We start from the raw sequence: 23,470 nt of genomic DNA on the forward strand, positions 1-23,470 counted from the left end.
AGAAGATATTACAGGCCATAAATCAGTGCACAACAAGACCCCACTGAGGGCCTCCGCCCTCTTATCTTTCTTTAAGTCCCTAGGATATGTGCCGTTGTGGCAGAAAGGCTTACATGTATACAGCGATTTCGGGAAATTAAACCTCAATTAACTCTCGCTGAGCGATTTAGTTTAAATTCCAACTCCAGGAGACTCAGGATTGTGTATGTTAATGAGCTGTGTTCCAGTAGAAGCCACGGGGGAAAGATACTTTTCACTCAAGTCCTACTACATCCGTATAGAGTCAAAGAAACTAAACTGACTGACTTCCTGGTCGTCGATAGACATTACCCATCCATTGAGCCATTGTGTATCATTTTGACCCCCAAAGAGATAACTCCAGTTGTCACCGTGGACATCAGTCATCGGACCAGTTCAGCTGCGGTGTCAGGAAAGGCTCTTGAGACTCGTTTGTTTTGGAGGTGTTTGTTTTTTTAAGACGGATGACACCCGCCCTTGCAGGACACATCACCCCAGTCCCGACCCTGAGCCTATTTTCTTCTCCCTTGCAGAAACGGGAGATGAGAGGAAGCTGGAGTTTCTGGTGCCGCCTGTAGCTCTGACCAAGGTGGTGGGGGAGGTGGCACTGCTCCCGTGTGTGATTAGTGGCCACCCCGCCCCCAGTGTCCGCTGGATGGTTGGAGACAAGGTCCTGGAGGAGAGGTACGTTGATGAACACTAGTGACACTGTTACTACGTATATGCAAATCCTATTAAAAAATATTTAAAAAAAAATATATATATATATATATATATATATATATAAAGAAACAATAGACAACGAAATGTAATGTTTAACATTTGCACACAAAAAAAAGTTTTAAAGGAGCTCTGCTCATACCAATATAGCATTATCTGGTGTGCTAATGCTGCTAGATGCAAATGCCTGTTTCGGTTATCGGAATCATTTGGTCAAGTGTTATTCCAAAGCTATCTGGTATACACTGTAAAATCCTTACAGGTCCATTTGGTTCCATGTGTACACTCTTAGAGTAAAATGAACACTGAGGATTTTATTGTGAACTGTGTGAATACCTCTTGACTGTCCCACATTCCCAGCCCCTGAGAAGCAGCAGAGACAGTCATGTGCTGCTCCTTGGTACACCAGTGGCCTTCCAGAGCAAACACTTTAAAGTGCTGGCGCCTTGCTCCCTGAGGTGTTAATGCCATTCTGCCACTTCTGGCCCCAACAGCCCTAGGGGGTACAGTAGGACCTAGACGTGTCAACGTCAGCTCTGAGATGAGGGCTGCAGGGTTGCCAGCTCAGGGAAAGTTCAGAAATGAAGTGCAGAGAGAGGGTGCCACAGCCGCCATGTGCCCTCAGTGCTCTGGCTCTCATTAGCTCAGAAGTAGCGGTCCAAATCCCTGAGAGACATTAGTATTGGACAAAGTTTCATTCTCACCAATTAAAGGACAAAATTTTTTTTTCAACCAAGGTTCATGTTTTTAGGTAGTTATTAGAGAAAGTAAAAGATGAGTGTTCATTTGTTTTCATTTGCCGCTTTCTTTCATTTTAGGGATTTTAGCTGTTTTTGACAGGGGGGCATTCGAGCATGGGGCTAAATATGTATTTTTACTAACTTTATAGCGATTTTTTTTTTTTTATTATTTACTATAGTCCTACTATACCCCAAGAAATTACATCTGGCCACAAAGGATCACAGGATCTACTGAATATGAAGGTAGCCTACTGGGGGGAAGCCACACTGTGTGTATAGGCTCAATAATATGTCAGTTTGACACATTCAGTAGATCCCGTGATCTTTTATGGCCAGATGTAATTTCTTGGGGTCTAGTAGGACTATAATAAATAATTTAAAAAAAAAATCGCTATAAAAATGTGTAAATACAAAAAAAATAAAATAACACTCATCTTTTACTTTCTCTAAAACATGAACCTTGGTTGAAAAAAACTAAAGATGTCCTTCAAGAATGAACTTCGTTTACCTAACCACGCATATAAGTCCCCCTAAATAACTTGAGAACTTGTAGGGTCAACACCAAACAGCTTAGATCCAGCCCATTCATCTCAATTTACAGGCCTAGGCTGGAATCTTTCACCATCAGTGGAATTCAATTTGAGGCCATCACCTGGCACCCGCAAGGCTCCAATGTAGTGTCAGCCTGAATACCATTAGTGTCTGAGTTTAAAGCTACTGTAATTCCCAACATAGGAACATAGCTCATAATGTAAGTGTGTTTAACACCATATGGAATTGTCAGCGAGTATGTCTGGCTGTCAGCGGGAACTGGCTAATCGGGGAGTTATTACATTATTTATTATAAAAACACTGCCCAGAATCTGGATCTTCCCCCGTGTGTAATTAGCAAGATGTGCAATTAACAAATGGGCGAGGCCCTCCTCATTTTTACAGTGACCTGCCCCCTCACTGACACCCCACCTCGAAAACACGAAAAGGTGAATTCATTATATCAGTGGTTTGTTGGACTGTAATGTGAACACTGACAATTAATAACGGCACCAAGTGGAGCGCTTTTCATTTTCCTTTTGAGAGATGACTGTCGCTCTCGTCTCAGCATTACTTGAGAGTAGACGAAACTGCTGTCAATTAGTAATGGCGTTGTGTGCAGGGGGCAGAAGGGAGGAAAGAAAGAGGAGGGGGAATCTACAAGGAGTTTCTAATTGGTCTTCTGGATTGAGAGCACAGAACACACATTATTCTACTTTTAAAGTAGTGTCAGCAAAGCTGCAGACATAAGAAGGGATTAGTTTATGAAGACACTTCAACCCTGCCATATGGCTATGAGGCATACTTCATCACATGAACCTTTAGACAAGCATCAGTTAACAAAATGACTCCTTGATGGGGCTGATTATAACTAATAAACCGTCCATGTGGTCCTTTCTTTCCTAATAAAAAGTGTTGTTCATCCCATTAATAGCCAAACGGTTAATGAGATATGCACGTTCAAAGTTAGCATTTTCAATTGAGTGCTATAGCGCCACCTTTTGGCCAATGGTCATGGGCTTCGCATAGTCACTGTTTGGCAAGGCCCTCTACCAGATTCCCGTGTTTCGCGAAAACCGACTGCACGGTTCAGCCAGAACTGCTATTTTTGCCGGAAGAAGAAGAAGGAGGAGAAAAACACTAAAACAAGTCACGAATCAAAGTCACTTTGTGACTTCTTTGTCCCTTAATGATAATTATGGCCCCAGGCAGATTAGATCTGGCATCGCTCAATTGTGGGAGGATTTCGTCCCTACGCAATATTGAGGTACCAACCAGATTCGTCTGTCCCCCTAAATAACTAGAACCAACTCAGGCTAGAACCAACCAGGGCCCTGTATGCAAATATGGGGCGGCTTATCTGTGAAGTACATTGCAAGAGCGGGCTGCACTGCTCGGATTGGTTGTAGGTCTAAAAAATGGAGTCCGTTTGAATTTCTTTGTAACCGCCCCTTGGAAAAACGTAACACTGAGAAGGACGAGACTAATATCCACGCAGATATTGAGGCTATCGCAGTTCTGTGCATAAGCTAATGGACAATGCCCGTGTGCAAATTCAGATCAATTGGTCCAGCCAGTGAGGAAAAGCAGGCTTATGATAGACAGACACCTTTTACGCCCATATTTTGGAGTTCCCTGATTTCATCAATATTAGCCGGATCTGCGGTTCAAATATGCCTACTCCTACTGTATATGGGCATATTGGTCAGATTCTGGACAATCGTCTTTCAGACAAACTTCAGCACTCCCTCAGAAGATCGTCACCTCCTCTGCGATATGTGCACCGAGTTTGACGTCGGTCATTCAGATACGCCAAGGACAGGTTCACTCTCACACACACATGAGATTTTGCGCATTTATAGTAGGATGGCTGTGACTGTGACCTATCCATCACTGTCACTTAGGCTTTGGAAACCTATTACCAGATTGCCCAACATAATGCCATCTCAGTTCAGCAGTATCATGACAGAACCTTGCAGGCTGTTCAGTTAACTCGTTGAATTGGAATCCCCTTCGACTCTACTTGGTGCAGGACTAGAGCTTGTTCCTTCCTCTACCTGCTGGTCCTGACTACACGCATGAAAAGGACAGTCAGCTTTTGTTCTGGGGGGGGGGATCATTCTATCACCTAATAGAATTCCCAAGCAGTCAATAAAATGGATGAATTATGTATGGTGCCGAGCGACAGGGAATTGACAGAGCATGTAAATCACCCGCCTTCGAAAACCTCCGAGCCATCTGTCTCTTCTGCGCCTTGTCTTCATTCCCTCATTTAAATATGATTGTGTTAATTATATTTACTTATGTATGAACCGTGTGTGTGTGTGTGTGTGTGTGTGTGTGTGTGTGTGTGTGTGTGTGTGTGTGTGTGTGTGTGTGTGTGTGTGTGTGTGTGTGTGTGTGTGTGTGTGTGTGTGTGTGTGTGTGTGTGTGTGTGTGTGTGTGTGTGTGTGTGTGTGTGTGTGTGTGTGTGTGTGTGTGTGTGTGTACTGGGATTGTAATAGGACTATGGTTTAAGCTCCGCATGGCACATGCACACACATTCACTTTCGATGGCCTTGGGAAGTCCTTGTAGTGAGTGAACAACAGACCTGGGTGGTGGATGTTTCAGCTGTAGTGAATTTCCACTAGCCCTAGCCTATATTACAACCATCCTACGTATATCAACACCTTGTTTTTAACGTACAGACGGTAAAGCATGGTCTTTCTTTACTCTGGCATGATTTGCTCACACCCACTTAGCAATGCGTGTTTATTAGCAGCAATACACTGTCATTCTTAGGTGAGGGAGGATTACCATTTCTCCTCACCAAGATGATGTTATGGAAAATATTCCATAGCAGTCCTGGGGACATTTTTCAAATGGGATTTTAATCGCCCAGTGCTCAGTAAAGTTGTGTGATCCGCAGCGTTGTGACAGCTCCTTCAGCACAGCACAGCACACTTTGAGTCAGTGGTTTTATCGCTCTTTTAAAAGACACTTCAGTTGAGCAAATGCCACAGACTCCCTCGGCTTTTCAGCTAAACTTGGCATCCTATGGAGGTAATCAACAGTGATTACACTGTTGCCTGAGGTTACTTTCTGCCATAGACTTGAACCTGTCTCGCGCTCTGCGCAGATGAAAGCACAGTATCAACAACACTATGAAACCTCCACCCTGAACCTATCACTGTGATTTTTTGTTTTGAAGTTTGCACACTCTCTATCCTCAAACCAATTTACGGTTGACTGCTTAAAGGCACCTGAGATTTGTTGCTATAAGAACAAATATTGACGGCACTTTTCCACCCGATTCTTAGCTCCCACTGCCTTCTCAACAGCAAAGTGATTGTGCTATTATTGGTGTTCCAAGTGCAAGAGGCACATTATGTTCCACTGTGGTTGCCAAGCAGTAGTTGAAGTGTAACCAGAAGACCACGAAACGTGACGGCATTTATCTAGTTTGGTGTGAAAGGCATGTGCTGGGGAACTGCAGAATCTTCTCTAGGATTAGTTGTAATTTCAGATGAAAGACAAGTGAAAACATATCAATGACAAACACACACACACACACACACACACACACACATCACCATTTCGTTACTTATTTAACATAATGGCAATTTTCATGTAAATAGTTTTATTTCAGATAGGCATGGGAACTGCGGTTAGACGTGTATGGAAGAGCTCAAGTTTCTTCCCCGCAAGTGGAATGATAGATGGCAGCAGTAGAGTGAGCTAAGGTAATGGAGTGCTTTCATTGCCATGTTGGAGTTGAGAAAACAAGACACGCAACACTGTTCCTTGCCAGTGGAGCATGAGAACTCTTTTTAGGCTGTCTCTCTGTCTCCATCACATCACAAAATACACATGCAAACAGACCAGTTATCTTTCTTGTTTCCCCGCCAAGGCATCTACTGTCCTTGTCTTGCCTTCAGATCATTATGACACATTACATGTATTGTACATTTTGTAGTTTTACTTGCTTCCTCATCTACCTACGTTTACTCATCTATATATAATCTGTTTTAATGAATGAACCCAGGTGGTAAAATCTTATGGATTAGGCCCATGTGATGCCAGTCCGTACCATATATTGTACAGTTGATGGGCAAACCAAATCATGTTTGATTATCGAGATGGAACACACACACACACACTCCCCCATGGAGTAGCATACAGCACATTAGGAAACTCACAATTATGGATATTCTACAGGTTAAGGAGCTGCAGGCTTCATTGTAATATGTGGCACTCAAAAGATTGGTTTAGTCTCGCAGGTCCTGTCAGGGCAAAAAAATAAATAAACAACCAAATAAAGTAGGGTATGCAAGAGTCGTTCCCATCTCAGGGGCCCTGCGGCTTTTCATTATGAGCCAGAGGGAAACAAAACCGTTTTCATGGCAGATTGACTCGAGAAGCCGCTGCCAAATATGCACGTTTTTTTCTTTCTTTCCTTTTCTTCATCGTCTCCCACCCTGACTTTTATTATTTTTCCTCTTTGTGTTTGACCATATGGTGCATTTAGATGGCAACAGGTGAAAGCCAGAAGTCAGCAAGGCAATCTGCCCACATTATTTGGAGAGAACGGGAAACTGCCATTGGGTCACCAAAATCAATAAGAGCTAATATTTAGTGTATTGGCCTTTGGTTTGGCTGTTGGAAATGTGCTATATAAATAAAGTTCGATTTGATTTGATCTATTGATCTGACCTCATCAAACCCTGTACACTCAAGACATTCCATATATGGCGTGTGTCATGGAGAAGACTGGGTCATCACCTAGATTTGCATATACTGTATGGAGCCGGCCAGCAACTCTACATCTGACCTCATGGACACCAGATTAATAACTCCTGCTTCTTAACTGTGCCGTATTAACCCATTCTGGGCGGGAACCCCTTTTGGTGTATATTATGCTTTAGCTATTGAAAAATAGCAGATCTACAAGCTCAGTGGCGCGCTATGAGCTTGTAGATCTGCTATTTTTTTTTTAATCGAACGACTGACATAGAAACATAGCTTTTTCAGAAAACTGTCTCAGGTCAAAATGGGTTAAGAAGCTCTGTTGTTTCAGCACGACCTTACCCTTCAGGGCGAGGTCGCTTCTCACCCTCAGGGCGTCTTACTGGTAATTAACTGCCCCTTTTGTTGTGACTGACAGTTGTGATTCTCTTTGTGCTGCTGATGGCATGGCTCACGTCCCAGCTGCACTGATTGTTCTCTAGCAGGGGAGCCAGTGGTGGAAAAAGTACTCAAATGTTTTTCTGAAGTAAACATGTCAATACTGCTATATAGAAATACTCTGTTACATGTGCTCGAGTAAAAGTACAAATTGGTATCAAAATATACTTAAAGTACCAAAAGTAAGTGTACAAATTATACAGAAGGTCCCGTTTCGAGTTTTCAAATCTATAAAAAAAAATCACACCCGTGTGAACGGAGTGGTGCAACTCCCCTCTCCCCCACCCCTCCTCTCTCTCTCTCTCTCTCTCTCTCTCTCATATCAGGTAACAGTGCAACACGTGCAGCACTGTCTCTCTCTCTGTTTCTGGCAAACAGCGCCCCTACTGGTACTAATAGTCATTCTGGTGCTCATACATAGGTGGACACATACATAGGCGGACACATACATAGGTGAACACATATAGTGAACACGGACATTGCTGTTCTTTGGAGTGGTTGGACCACTCAAAAAGTGAAATAGCAGAGCTACAAGCTCACAATGCGTACAGTACTTGAATACAGTTACTTCCCACCACTGAGCATAGCCTACTACTCCATCACTGCACACACACACACACACACACACACACACACACACACACACACACACACACACACACACACACAAAGGATATATGCAGGGTGTATATTGCCCAGGTGTACTGACCCGACCAGCACGTGTTACAGAAGGCTGAGTTGCCTCTCATACTAAAACCTTTCTGTTCCCCTGTCCCTCTCATACTAAAACGTTTCTGTTGCCCTGTCCCTCTCATACTAAAACGTTTCTGTCCCCCTGTCCCTCTCATACTAAAACGTTTCTGTCCCCCTGTCCCTCTCATACTAAAACGTTTCTGTCCCCCTGTCCCTCTCATACTAAAACGTTTCTGTCCCCCTGTCCCTCTCATACTAAAACGTTTCTGTTCCCCTGTCCCTCTCTAACGTATGAGTGCTGGGTTCTCTTAAGTGGTCGCTTAAGGCTACAGTGTAGAAAAATGGAGAGGCTTGTGTTGGACCGTTCTGAATGAGTTTTTGATCAAATTTATTTTGCTGCATACTCGGGCGGGACACCAGGAAGAAATGGCTTGTTCTGAATGAAAAGTGACTGGCAATTGATTTCCTTTCCAGCACTTTGGCAGTGAATGGCACCTTGTACTATAGGGGTGTAACAGTACATGCATTCATATTGAACCATGCAGTACAATAGTTCCATGGTTTAGAACTCCTTTTGAACCAAATTAGTTCAGGGATCCTTGAGAGGGTGCCAGGGTGGTCCCTAGCTAAATGAGTTCATATAAAAAAAAAAATCTGTTTGACATTTTAACCCTACAATGGGGCATAGCAGTGGAAAAATCGGCCATTCATTTTTCCCATGGAGATTTACAAAAATAAATCATTTAAATCAATTATTTTAAGCCTAGAATCAAGCCATCCAGGATCCTGGTGAATCATGACCATAAAACCTTTTATCCTGTGATGAAAAATAAATAACACAAACCTTGTGTGGGGGTCACAGGCACAAAGCGTTTGAGAACCACTGTCCAAGAATGTTTTGAGTGCAACATCTTAGGAAAAGGAGGTGATGCATCGCGCACAGTGTGCAAGAGTGCAACATCTTGAAATGAATGTGAGAACATTTACTTGATAAGCAAACAAAGAAAGAACAATAAGCACAAATAACTTTGATAGATAGATAGTAAAAATAATATCAACTTTATAATTTCCAATACAGATATTGTAAAAACCAAAAATGTAATTCATATCACAATGTGTTCTCAATAAAAAATGGACAAAACCCCCCCTGATTTACAACTAAATATTATAGTACATACCAGTAAGACGCCCTGAGGGCGAGAAGCGACGTTGTGTGGACGCATCGGCCTGGGTGACGGCAGACTGCTGGGCGAGCGCTGGCGCTTTAGCATGGGGGGTCAGATCAACATATGGAATGAATTCTGTACTGGCCATATATGGAGCGTGTCTTGAGTGTACAGGGTTTGATCATGAGGTCAGATCAACATGGAATGTCAGAACAGGTCAGCTCCATATATGGAGATCTAAAGGTCGAGATCAGATGTAGAGTTGCTGGCCAGCTCCATATATGCAGACCATGCAGATCTACGTGATGATCCAGTCTTCTCCATGTATGGTTATCGACTAGAGGGTTTGATGTCAGATTGAAGCGTGTCATGAGACGTAATGTCACAAGGCGTGAAGGACTGACAACCATATATGGAGATCTAAGGGTCATCATGAAGTCACGTGATGTCACGAGGCGTGACCATATACAGACGGATGGGAGATGCAGGTTTTCATAGTAAATGCGACCTACGGTTGCAATAAACACACTGTGATTCTATGAATATCATTTAGATTACAGCTTCAAGATTTACACGTGCCCAATAAAGAGAGGTTGAGGCCAATTAGCAGCATCTCACCCAATCTGTCGAACACCTTCACCTCATTGTATGTGGGTGCACGTACACATGCACTCATCTACTAGTCTTCGTGTGAATACAAAGTGACAGTGAAAATTATGAGATAATTAAACAGCTCTTCCATGTGAATGCTTAAGGATGTATTTTTAATTAGCACCCCTGTTACCTGCTCCTCTCGCCAAGGAGTCTGCTAATGCACAACATGGTGTATTCCTACAACAAGGAGCCTCATTTCAATTTGAATAGCAGTAAATGGCAAACACACCTTGACAATGGTGCTGTGCAGTGTGCACTACTGCATCTCTAAGACCCATTCAGCGCAAGCCCGTTTACCTCGGCTCTTCCTCTCTGTCTCGATAATGGCCACTTTTCTCATTCTGCGAAGCACTTTCAATTTAGCAATTGGCCCTTAGATATTATAATTGTATCCAGGAATTGTGCAGTAGCTGTTGAGAATGTGTCATTTCATTACAATAGAGCCCATTGACCTCCATGGTGCAGTACATGCAACACAAAGGGCCATGAATCTATGAATAGATGCCCAGCTCAGTGACGACGTTTGAATGCGTGTCTCGATAGAAGTGGGTTTTACATGTGGGGCTTTGCAATGAACCCATGCCCTTTATCTTGGCATTTGGCATCTGTAGTTATTCTGTCTTGTTCTGTTTAGCAGTGTGGCGAGTCAGAGAACAAATAATTGTAGTTACACCGTACTGAGTGCTAATTTACTTAAGGGTCAATTTTTAGTACACTCTCAGATTTTAATTAACTCTGTGCAATCTTAAAGAGCCTGTAAGTGTAAACCATTGCTGGCCCTCCCTACAGTATGCTTGTGCTTTGTTGCGCGTGAAACCAACCAGGCATGCAAGCATAAGCGTACTACGGACACTGCTTTTCTTCCGCTCCATGTTAATGAATGCAGCCGCTCTCACTCTTTCCCCCCTTCCCCGCTCTGTGCGGAATTCGTTTTTGTCCGATCGCATTCTCATTGAAATGTATTGTATATAGGATGACCAGCCGCCCCGCTGTGGCCGAGTTTGGCGAGAACAGCCGCTCGCAAACCTGCTCGTGCAATAGAGTGTGGGCTTTTTGGGTGGGTTTGGTGCGTTACAAGCCCTGCACTTCCCCCAACCACCAGTGACGTCACCGCAGTGACAGCAGGTAGAGAGCCACTCCACTGAATGTCCCACTCTAGGATACAGACAGACGGAGACAGATGGCCCCAGGGCCAATTCTGCCAACAGTCTGAGTAGAAACCAGTGAGGGAGAGAGGAGGGTGTGAATGAAAGTCCCAGCTAGTCCGCACTTTGTTTAAAGACAGTTCAATAGCTGGCAGAAGGGTTGCTTTCCACAGAGTGCCTTTCACTGCCTCTGCATGTATCTCCACCCCTGTGGCAAATTATAGTGGCTAATCTTGCCTTCCTCTTGTCACTGCACAGTATCATTCACATGCTTTGCTCTCTCTGTAATTTACCCTTCTTGAGCCAACCTGCTGCCCCTTATTGTCATTGACTTTTCTTTGTTTCTATTTATCCATGTCTAAATACATTGCTTTTTTATTGATTTTATTTCATTATTTTCTGTCTCAGCAATGGGAGGAGTAGAGTGCTCTCCCTGGTGGCCTTATGGGGAAGCTGACAGCTTGCGCTGCTCAAGATTAGTTCTGGGTGTAAATGGTTATTTTAGGAGTTCCCTGGTGGTTCAAGCAGTACATGTACAGCAACTACAACAACATGTCACAAGTTTGGGTTCAACCTCAAATTGACCTGAAACAGGCCTGGGCCGCTGCCATAGCAGTCTGGGCACCTAGGCTGCAAATGCATCCTGACAGCGTGTCACGGGTTCGAATCCCGATCCAGCCGACCTCTGCTGCGTGTCACTCCCCAGCTCTCTTCTAATTGTCAGTCAGTCTAAATGTCCTATAAATATAAGCATAAAAGATCAAAAACTATTGTGTTGTCTATTGTGTGTGAGATTGTGACTGTGATAACATTCTTGAAATCTATAATAGAAAATGTGGGTTCGCTGTCAAATCAATGTGGGATGCATTTTGTGCCATGTTCATTTAGCGTAGAGTGACTGAGGTCTGAGGTAGGCACACTTATTTCATCTGATGAAAATGTAATATGCTTCCTTCCTACATGCATACAAGGCAGGGGTTGCAGTAGTTTGATATTCACACTAGGGTCGGGGTACAATGCGTAGGCTTGGGACACAGGATTAATTTGCGGAACCACAGAGTTACAAGCCCCCCTCTGCACATGACATTTATATTCAAGAAAATAAATGTAATTTAATGAAAAGGTTAGTTTGTTTCATTCTGTAGAACAAGACCTAGAGTAGAATATGTAATAAAGGATCAACAGTTCCTCCAGTGAAGCATTAAAAAGTGTCTTCATGTTCTCCCTGTGTCCCCTAGGGTAGGTACCCTCACAAAAAACATGCAGTAATCCTGGTCACTAAACTGCCTCCCCCTGACCAGCCGGGGCGCCTGATGGAGGGGAAAGGAACTGGTTGGAATAACATGTTCCTTCCACGCGCTACATCCAACCAGGGAAATTCCCCCCTGTCAGGTGTAAAGGAGCAACCTGGACACTCATGCATGAAGGAAGCATGAGTTCAAGTCTGTTGCTCTCCCCAGGTTGGCGGAGAGTGTGTAGAGCCCAGGATCACAATAGAAAATTGACGCAGGGTTGAACTATGGATTACAAAACCGTGGGATAAAAATGATAGAAATTTAAAAGTGTCTTCATAAATCCAGACTGAGGCAAGGTAGTGTATATAATATCAGCAGAGAAATGGTGATGTTCACATTCCATGACTATGTATTATGAAAACCACATATGGTATCAGCTGAAGGATAAGATTAATTAAGTGCAGGGTTTTGTGTTTACTAGCTTTTGCAGTATAATCAATAAAAAAAACTGAGTTACGCTGTTTAGCATGAATAAGATGAGAAACAAAATATATGGTACGGTTGAATTTTTTTTGCAATGTGTGTACTGTTAATAAGTCCTTTATTCTCCATGAAATGGAGATGAACCTTGAGATTTGTTTGTCATCGTCTTGTCTTCTTCCGTTTGTGACTCACCCCTTTTGTGTTTTGCAGTGTGGGTCGCATAGAGGTGGTTGGAGGGAGCAGCCTCCAGATCACCAGTCTGACAGAGGGTGATGCTGGTCTTTACACCTGCATGGCAGACAGTGCCAACACCACCATCGAAGCCCAAGCCCATCTCACAGTGCAAGGTATGACTGAAGCCACCAACCTACACTTTCTGCAAGTTATGTTGCTGAAAAAATATATATACATTCATGTCTTCCATCCAGTAATTTTTGCAGCCACTCGCTCACCTGGACTCTCTTAGATACAATCACTGGGCTTTACACAATCTCCTTCCTTATCTACCGGTACGTAACTCCACAGCAGGTCGATTCTATTAGTCTCTGAACAAGCTAGACTATTACATTTGCATTATTCTTCACTAACATTTGGCTTTAATGGGCTAAATAAATCAACTGCCAGATATATGGAAGGTTTGGTGTTGATGAGTATTAATTACTGCTTCGCAGCAAACATTGACCACTGTTTCCCCATGTGAACACAGACTAATTGTCTCTGCGAGTCTTCAAAAGGCACTAATTTGCTCAATATTTGGGAGTAGAAAAATAGTTTTCTCAGAAATCTTTCATCTCTGCTTATGTCATGCCGGCAACTCTGAACCCACAATGTTTTCTCTAAATAAAATTGTAATTAGCCTCACCATTACACAAATCAAGATTAGCCAGCTAGGAACGTTACGAGAGATAGAGTTGAATGGATTTCACAGCAACACTCTTCTCTGCTGTCCTCTCTTCTGTACTCTACTGTTGTTTACTTCTTCCACATTGTAGGACACAAAAGCAACCAATAGTAATGAAGTGTGCAGCAACATACGATTAACCAAATCAATAGACCTTACGAAGATGATAAAATAACTTAAAGAAGGTAACACAAAATTATGGTAAATGCTCATCGTACATTATCTGAACTCAAACCAACATTTTGAAATGGCTGAATAATATGTCAATTATGTAGCACAGAAAATAATTCACATTTTGTTGAAATTGTAGATAGCAGCACGTTATGCATTTTTACATGACCACTACGTGGATTATTTAATCACTAACATTGTATTATATTATTCATAATTTCACACTAGACTAGACCCAAATGATTTTCCATTAGACACTTTAACTTCTTTAATGCTGCTGTCTCTCTCTAAAGGCAAAATTATAACCTACTGCATGACCCACCCTTTCCGACAAGTGTCACTCGACAAAAGTGCCATATTTTTATCTGAATAAAATGTCAACATTATTATGTCTAAAGGTTTGTTCGACAAAGTATAAATTAGTCCTAATGCCAGCACATAATTTAGCTCATTAAACATGCACGCAACAAACATGCACTGTGTGTGTGTGTGTGTGTGTGTGTGTGTGTGCGCGCGCGTGCACGTGTGCGCGCGCGCGCGTGCACGTGTGCTACAGATAATGTGACTCAACAGCATTTTGTGCTGAGGGTAAAGAAAAAGGTTTTAGGGCAGTGACGCACTCTAAGCCTCAGCTTCCATATTTCACACATTTTAACACAGTAAAAACACAGTAAATTATGTTCCTCTCCCTGCCTCTCCCAGCATCACACTGCCTCCACTCCTTCACCCCCGCTGTATAGTTAAAAGCAAGGGAAAAGGGTTAGCCGGTAACTGGAAGACCTGCTGATCTTCTTTCGCTCCACCACTTCACCACTTTTCAAGCTATCTTCATATAATAGGTACTCGGTAATAATCATGATAAAATGGCACCATTTTTTTCTACTCAGTCTGTGTCTCATGTGAAGGTTGTGGCCTCAGAAACCCGTCCACCAGTGACATGATCGATGGGGAATCCAAGCAAATAGAAACATTTTTGTAAAAAAAATCTTGTTAAAAAAAACAATCTGCCTAACTATGATGTCACTGGTGGACAGGTTTCTGAAATACCCATTGCCGTCCTATGAGACTGAGTAGAAAGAAATTTTGCCATTTTATCATGATTATTACTGAAGACCTATTATGAAGATAAGTTGAAAAGTGGTGAAGTGGTCCTTTAATACTGTATCCATCAATATCTCTACCGTTCCTCTTGTAGCGTCCTGTCCATTATTTCTCTGCAATCTCTGTCGGAAGTCTCAGCCTCTGAGCAGACACATGCACACATAATATAGGATCGATTAGTACTACTTGTGATATATTGTCGAAAGGCATAGCTCATTGTAATGGGAATAACGTGATTATGATTGCTTTCCATGTCCTAGGTGAGAAACAGTCGACTGGTAACACCACAATGCTATTGACAACCTATTATTGTGCAATCGATTTTCCTTTCTCATCAGAAAATCCCATGTGTTTAAAAGATCCTGATCCAAAGTCTCTTCTTGAAGACCTTGTCGCGTATTTTTCTGAATTTAAAAAGGTGGTGTTCACAGTTAGTGGCTTCTCATAAAACCTGTGCTATATGCATGCCTATGGCGATTTGGGCTTGGTGCAGCAATGTCAACACAGGATTTGATATGGGAAAAGATCGATGGTCAGGTTTCTGCCTAGAGAAAGATTGAGGGGCCTTGAGGCAGCTGGTGCTAATCTGTTGAATTAGAGTCTCTAGTTTGAGGTGCGTAGCTGCAGTTACAAGTAGATGTGGTTACAGACGTGAAAGTAAGTCATGCCTGTATGATTTCTCCAAGATGGGTTGATTTCTTCTGACATGCCTGGGGATTTTTTTTTAGTAGACAGGATCTGTAGTTGTACTGTGCAGTATGCATGCAGGCAGTACATTGTTAGTTGACTTCACAAGGGAAAACCTCTGCGAGATGGGTAGAACAAATGTCATGGTCTGAACATGGACATTAAAATATCCATACTTCTTTCATTCCCTACAAAACATGGCTCTCTCCTCTCTCCCGCTCTCTTTACCCCAACACACTCCAGGCAGATGGCCAGTTGGCCACCCACCCTCGTAGAGTCTGGTTCTGCCTGATGTTTCTAGTTCAACAGGGAGATTTCCTTGCCGCCGTTGCAAAAATGCTTGCTCAGTGTGGCGGTGTCCTCTGCTCTATATGTAAAGTGCCTTGAGACATCTTATTGCGATTCAGCACTATGATAAAATTGAATTGAAAATGTTGTATCCATCCACTTTAAATTCCATAATGACCCCACTAAGACAAATACATATTTGTGTGGAAGGAAAGAATGGAACCAATCTCAGGCACAGGGGATTGAATGGTGTGTCTCTGCAATCTTGCCTTCGCACACATGTGGAAGCACTAATGTTTGTATGTATGTTCTATTGAGTGTGACTCTGCTGCAACTTCTCACCCTTTATTAGAGCTGGCAAGAGGATAAATGAGGCCAGAGGAGGCAGCAGCTTTTGATTATGGCCCTGTTGACTGGGGCACCGCCCACATCTGGACTGTGTGTGCGTGCTTGTGCGTTTGTGGGACAGAAATAGTTTCTGTACAAACATATATGTTTTTGTGTTTTTATTGGGCTTGGGAGTCAGTAGGCCCTCATTTATCACCGCCTGGTGCTATCATTCCGTCACTATGACTGTTCTTTCCATGTGCGAGGCTCACATCCAGGAAATGCTTGAACCCTATAAAATTTTTGTCACCTTCCCATGTACTGAGGAAACGACCAAAGGCAAATTTGAGTCTATTTTTTCCCTTTATTTTTCATTTTCTAGTAGACTAGAATAATTAAATACATTATTTTTAGCGGACGGCTCCAGGCAGACATTTTTCAGACTTGTGGAAATGTTTCGGAGAATATGTCAGCCCTGACTCATGTTATTACAGTCAGCGGTTGTAATCAAATGTCAAGCCTTTCACTATTTACGAGAGTAGAAAATATTGGCAACTTTAATTGAATTTTAGGACATTGTGTCAAGGCAATTGTGAGCAAGGAATTCAAGAGTGTAACTTTAAACCGATCTAGTTCACTGACTTTATTTATTTATTTATGTTTCTGATAGAGATCAGTATAGTTGGCTCTAAATGGCCCTGTGGAGGAAGAGAATAATTTGATAAGGATCCCGGGGAGGTTTCTGTAGTTATTATGACACACCATCTTCCTGCCCTCTCCCCAGAGTCACAATAAAAAAGGGAACTTTCCATCAGCTATTAAAAGCACAACGAGGGAAAACACAGCCCATTTCCTTGCTTTGTGGAGAGGTGTTGTCTCCATCACTGGGAGCTGGGTGGAGAAAATTAATGATGTGTGTCTGCCCTTCAGAAATGGATAAACACCTGCAGTTCTCTTCCCTGCTACATTGATATTTTAAGTTTGATTGATTTGAGTCACAGCATTTAGGTCATGGTATGTGAGAATTAAAAATGTTGCATCCATGCTTAATTCTGCCGGTGCTATAGTGTGTTAGCCACATTTAGTGTTTTACATGCTAATGATGCTGAAGGGCTGCTTAGATGTTGTTTATATTTACTGCCCGTATTGATCCAAAGATGGTTTTGCAGCCATGCAAACTAATAATGAAGTCAATTCAAATTCATGTTTTAGCAGGAGGATATTTGGCTATTAAAAACCCCACTGTGCAACTGTGTCTCGGCTGGTTGGTCAACATCAATTGCTAACAGAAAGTTAATAAAGAGAGCTGTATGCAGAGAAATCAATCTTTTACACATCAAGTGGGGCAAGGAAGTGAAGCTTATTCTAGTGTGCTTTAGAGTTGGGTATTATACACCATAATTCCACCATTTCTGGGGAGCAGGCAAATGTTCTGTGATTTGCAATTTTGCATCAATTGGTGTTGATTATGGAACACAAATCATAATAACATGTTGCTCTGTGACTGGTGGCTTACGCTGAGGTCAGCTTTTCACGCTGAGGTCAACTTTTAAGTGAGGGGCGCTCTTATCATCATACATCATCATGCATCATCTCATACTGGCCAATCAGAATGCCTGTTGCCTGTGATTGGTTAGCTGATTTGCTCATTTACATATGACTTAAATTTCCATTCAATGTCAATGGCGTTTAATGTTTTGATGTTAAATTTACGCCATATTGTTCATTGTCAATGGCAAATCTTGAGACGTGTGGGGACCAGATTTAGCGGACATTTGACCTGAATTCCCCTTTCGTTGTCAATGGCAAATCTTGAGACGTGTGGGGACAAAAGCTGTATTATAGGAGAGGCTAGAGCCCCTCAAAAACAATACCTTTTCAACAAATAGTTGAATCCTTTCAGACCTGACTCAAACCATACCTAGTTACCTCCATAGTCTTGAACCCTTCCAGACCTGTCTCGAACTATATGTGATGTCAGACACGCTAGTAGTGTTCCAAGCTCTGAAACAGAGATTTCCTGGCTCTTAAATAGTGTAGAAGTAGTAGTAGTAATAACGACAGCAATAATAGCTAATAGTGTGTGTGTGTGTGTGTGTGTGTGTGTGTGTGTGTGTGTGTGTGTGTGTGTGTGTGTGTGTGTGTGTGTGTGTGTGTGTGTGTGTGTGTGTGTGTGTATCACATCAATTAATCATTAATTAAGTTTAGCCATCCCTTCATGAAAACAACAGTACTGGGTTCATTCATTTTCAAGGGAATGAACACAGCACTATCGCCACAAAGGTCATATAACTTTAATTATGTTTACCTCTGGCTGTAATTTGCTTCCAGAGGCTGCTCAGCTTTGCACAAAGATACCTAGTGACCCTTATTATGATAGCTGACACTGATAGCATGGTTATTTAACTTGTTTCCAACACGTTACCATATTCATTATCAATGTTGTCATGTGTGGGCGTGCCTAGTGGCTCAGCCAGTTAGTGCACACTGCACAGACCATTTGTTCTTTGTGACCTGCAAGGAACCAAGTTGAAATGTGACTTCCGGTGTTCCTGTCTCCCCAAGCTTGCCTGCGCTCTCCTACACTGACAGTATATAAGAAATAAAGTATAACATTCTGAGAAAAACAACACCATCTTATTATCTGTGTGTTTGCTTTTCACCACTGAGCTTCAGTAGACTAGACTGCTAATGAATGTTTTATGAATGCCCCATCAAAGAACTCCTAATCTCTCAAACGCTGCAGCTAAATCTGTTGGCAGCTCCCATTACAACGTGTATAGTTGGGTATGTTAGGAATGTAAACAAAGACACGTGCGACCGGAAGAGGAGGGACCAAACCATAGACATAGAAAGGTAGACGCCTCCTTGGGCTCTGGGGTGTCTGTATCTCGAAGGAAGGCAAGCTTCTATGACACACGTGATGGGGACATTCGGTTGGCCAATCAGAGGCAGTGTAAATGTTTGTTTTCTCATGCCAATAAAGAGCCTTGCAAACGGAGAGCGATAAAACGTGCCTATAGTTCATTTTCAATGAGACCTGCGTTTTCGCTCGGAGAAGTCGCGTTGCGACAACGCAAGCGTATTTGTTGCGCGCATGCTCGTTTCGTGCACACGCCCACGACTCACCAGACCAGACCTGGATTCGGTTTACCTTTTTTTTTACGTTTGCGTTGTCGCGCCCCTCTTGAGCAGACCTGTAGCAGACCTGTCGTTGATCCAGGCAATCAACGTGTGCGTTCCTTGCTCCCCGTTTGCAAGGCCCTTAAAGCTACCTTTGAATTTAATTCATAAGTCCCGCGCTGTGATTGGTCAGTAGTCGATTGAGTCACTTACACACTTCCGCTTGACTTCCGGCTTCCTGTGCGATACAGGTCGTTCCAATGAACTGCAGCGGCATCTAGGTTTTTATATCTATGGACCACACGGGCCAAATAGGCCAACATCTTGTTATTCACATTTGGTGCCACCTCCAGAGGCAAATTCAAAAGGAAAATAAAGGCAAAGGGCGCTGTTTTTCCTTTTTTGTCGATGGGTTCCCATATTGAAGAACTCCAGATAAAAACATATTAATTGTGCATGGTGTGAGGATACAATGGAAGCACATTGTGTTTGTCTTTTTTACAAAGAGAATGCTTAACTAACGTAGGAACCTGTTCACGTGATGAGCAAAGACCTTTTTGCTGGAGGTTCTCATTACCTCAAGATGCAACAGATCTGTGGCATTGCACAAATATCTTAGGATGTGAATGCCACAGAAACATCAGCCAGCCTCAAGACTTTGATACTGAAAACTGTGCCTGAAAACAAAGGGGGATCTACAGTAAGCTGTCAAAATCCTTTAAATATCCTTCTCAGGCCAGGCTTGGCTTGTGGCAGACTAGACAACAAGATCTTGAATTGACACAAACATGACTCCCCTTTCTATCACTTCTGTCTTCAACTGGACAAAGCACTGTTGTCTGTTCTGCAACTGGGAAACGGGCATCAAGAATCTTAAATGCTTTACTGCGGAAGCTGTTGGTTTTGATAGGGATTAAGAATAAAGCTGTTATCTTGGGAAGAGCAGGATTGGTAATTACTTGGTGTGTGCTCCACTTGCCCTCAGAGTAAACCCCGGGTGCCCTACTGGCTTTTGTTTGGCTTCGTATAGCTAATGGGACTCTGGTCAAGCTGTCTAAATACTATTAGGTCATTTTCAATTCAGATGCTTTGCTCTGGGAGTAGTCCAATTAAAAAAAAAAGTGTTTGCCTTCTGTTTATTGACAAATTGGCTGAAGTTCCAACATCTTTTTATTTTTTTCATTTCATTTTCCTATAGTCATTATGGGCCAGTCATTGCTGACCCCTACTGTTTGGTCTTAGGGGAGGTTAGACAGATATACAGCCGATTATTTTCAGCTGACAGTCAAAGTTTCACCGGGTCTACGCTATCCTCTCCAGTTCTTCTCCTTACTTAACGGGAACTCAACAAACCTAAAGGGTAGCAACATAGAATGACCTCCCTAACCGGCTTCCCACTCTTGAACATTGCCAAAAGACAATTTTCAGGGAGCCAGCCACGCAGTACAGTATGTTTGTTGTCAAGTTGCTTATTTCTAACTTAAAAATCACACCCGTGTGAACTGAGTGGTGCAATCCCCCCCACACCCCCCCCCTCTCTCTCTCTCTCTCTCTCTCTCTCTCTCTCTCTCTCAGTGCAGCACTATCCCTCTCTCTGTTTCTGGCAAACAGCGCCCCTACTGATACTCATTATACTGGTGCTCATTAACGTCACATAGATAGGTGAACACAGACACACATAGGGTGCATAAGGAAATGCGCCCTGAACGCACTAGTGTGCTCTCTTGTCGTTTGTTTATTCAGTGCGTTGTCGAAAATCCAGTGCGCTGAGCACCGGGTGTGCAGAGTGCCCGCACTGAGCGACCCTACCCTGAAGCTGGGGTTGTCCGGTGTGATTTGTGTGAATGCGTCACAGCTGTGGTCGTTCGTAAATAAGGCACACTGAACGCACTCTGTGACGTCACCGCCCACCACACTCAACAAACTGACCACATTCCCGGTGCGCATTTCCGAACGCACCCAGAGTCACAGACACACCAAATGCACTCAAAAATGTTTTCAGATACATATTTTAGTGTGCTGATTATACACCGTCTGGGTGTCGTTATCTTGAATGAGATTCAAAATGGAGTAGGTTCTGTAATTAAACGCAGGTGTGTTTGGACTTTGGAGGAACATGCAGCTATGGGAATCAAACGGGTGAATGAAATCACGATTTGTTTACAGGAAGCAATTAAGATTTGCCCTTTGGGGACTTTTGATATATAAATATTTGTATATATCTCCACTGTCGGGAAGAAACCACCTAACTCCAAAATGTTCATTTTTCAGTAAATAATAATAAGAAAAAAGGTCTTGTGATTTTATATAATTTTGTCAATTACTTGCATGAGATGGGGAGAGGTGGTGGAGTTTGAGGGTCAAATGGATTTAAGAGGTTTTGTCCGAAGCACTTTTTAATACTTTTCATTGGTTCAATATTTTTTTGAACAAACACACAGATGTAAACGGTGTCCAATGGAGATTTTTTTTTGGAAAACCTCAAAAATGCATCTATTGCTAGGTATGCCCATATGATGAATTCCAACTTGTTACCTACACTGCACTCAGTATGACATTTCAACCTAAGGGTCATGTACACACACAATGTCACACATGCAAGCACACACACACACGCACACACACACACACACACACACACACACACACACACACACACACACACACACACACACACACACACACACACACACACACACACAGATCACCCCTCTTGAATCTTGACAGCTTCCGGGGCCCCTGAAGCTTTATTGGTATATTTGGGCGTTTGTGCTCATTGCCCAGTCAAATAGGTTCCAAATGTGTGAACTCCCATTTAGAGGAAATGGTGCGTGTCACCAGGGAAAGACAGAGCGACGGCGGGCTGAGTTCCACACAGAGGTGTAGAGGTGTTATTCTGTAGAGATGGAGAGGGGCGGCAGAATAGGGAAGGAGTTCAGGAAGAGATGCAACATGATAGGAACTGATTCAAGATTAGAGCCCCATGGAGGAACATTGCAGGTGTCATGCCAGCAATATCAGTGTCATGAAACACAAGATGTACTGAGAGATGAGCGTAAAGAACAAAATGAAGATGGATAATTAAAATAACTATATTGATGACATGAGCTGCTGACACTAGATATCTAGATCTCTGAATGAGTGAAAATACATTGGTCAGGAAATAGTGAACACACACACGGATCTGTAAAAACTGTACATACATACTGTACATACGTTCTATGACATCATGGCATGCATGGAATGCATACAGACAATATGCAAACAAACACACCTATACATGCCAAGGGAAGTAGAATCTAGACAGAAATATGAATAGCATATAGTGTCAGTCAAACTGTCAGAAGGCACTATACCCAGACAGAAATCATCTTCCCAATTGCACAACGCACGCACGCACGCAAACACACACCGATATTTTTTCTCTCTATTCTTTGTGCCCTCTTGCTGCCACACCAAGGGTTTCACTATAGTACCCAGACCAGGCCCCATACTGTGAGCCACATTATTCACCACAAATCCCTCAGCGGGGGACGCACGCATGTTTGACACACAGTTGGCCTGGTGTTCTAGATGTTTTACTGTATTCATTTCCATCACTGCCTCCATCAGTTGGTCCTATAGGTAGGCTGATTATTATAAGGAAGTCATTAAGTATAAAGACCAAACTAGCGTTTTGATCTTGAGCTAAATTAACCATAGCCAATTATCCTGCCTATAGTGGACTTGAAACTCCTATCTCCTTAATCTGCAGGATAAATAAATAGGACCATATCGTCTATCATTATCATGTGAATTGGAAGCTAATACCAAGATATCACCACTATTTGACCTCCTCTGTTTGTGCTCTCTTTCTCTCTTTTGTTTCTCACTCTCTGACTCTCTGTATCAAGTATTATTTGTATAGCACCTTTCATTACATAGAAATGCAGCACAAAGTGCTTTACAGGGCAGAAAAGTGCTTTTCTGAGTACTCAAAGTCGCTTTACAAAACAACAAAACAGCACGCAGGCAATCCAAATTAATAGGATAACACTTTTACTCTATAGAAGGCTGCGAAATTTCCCATTGTATTGTGAATGTGACTAACAGAGGTAGTTGGTGCTAATTTTGTTTGCTTCAAAAAGATTTTCAGCATTATCTGCTTGGTCGGTTCTAAAACGGCCTCTGTCTAAAGGGTCAGAGTTGTGTGTGTGAACAGTATTTGACATGCCTGGTTAGTTCTGACAACTTCTGTATTGAATTTCTCATTAAAATTCACACACCCTTGTTCCTCCTTCACCCCAAGCTTGATTGTGTAGTGTGACGTTATGTTGAATAATT

General features: G+C 42.6%; 1 protein-coding gene across 4 annotated transcripts in view; it reads left to right on the forward strand.

The window, feature by feature from the left end:
• neo1a (neogenin 1a) overlaps positions 1 to 23,470 on the forward strand; it is a 180,999-nt gene that overhangs the window by 105,329 nt on the left and 52,200 nt on the right. For all 4 annotated transcript variants that reach the window (XM_080768351.1, XM_080768352.1, XM_080768353.1 and 1 more), the window contains exons 4-5: positions 552 to 702; positions 12,760 to 12,896. In XM_080768351.1, the coding sequence (XP_080624477.1) occupies positions 552 to 702; positions 12,760 to 12,896 (288 nt within the window). The remainder of the gene's footprint in view (positions 1 to 551; positions 703 to 12,759; positions 12,897 to 23,470) is intronic.

The sequence above is a fragment of the Protomyctophum bolini genome (genome assembly GCF_963924005.1).
Source record: "Protomyctophum bolini genome assembly, chromosome: 1".
Classification (NCBI taxonomy): Eukaryota; Metazoa; Chordata; class Actinopteri; order Myctophiformes; family Myctophidae; genus Protomyctophum; species Protomyctophum bolini.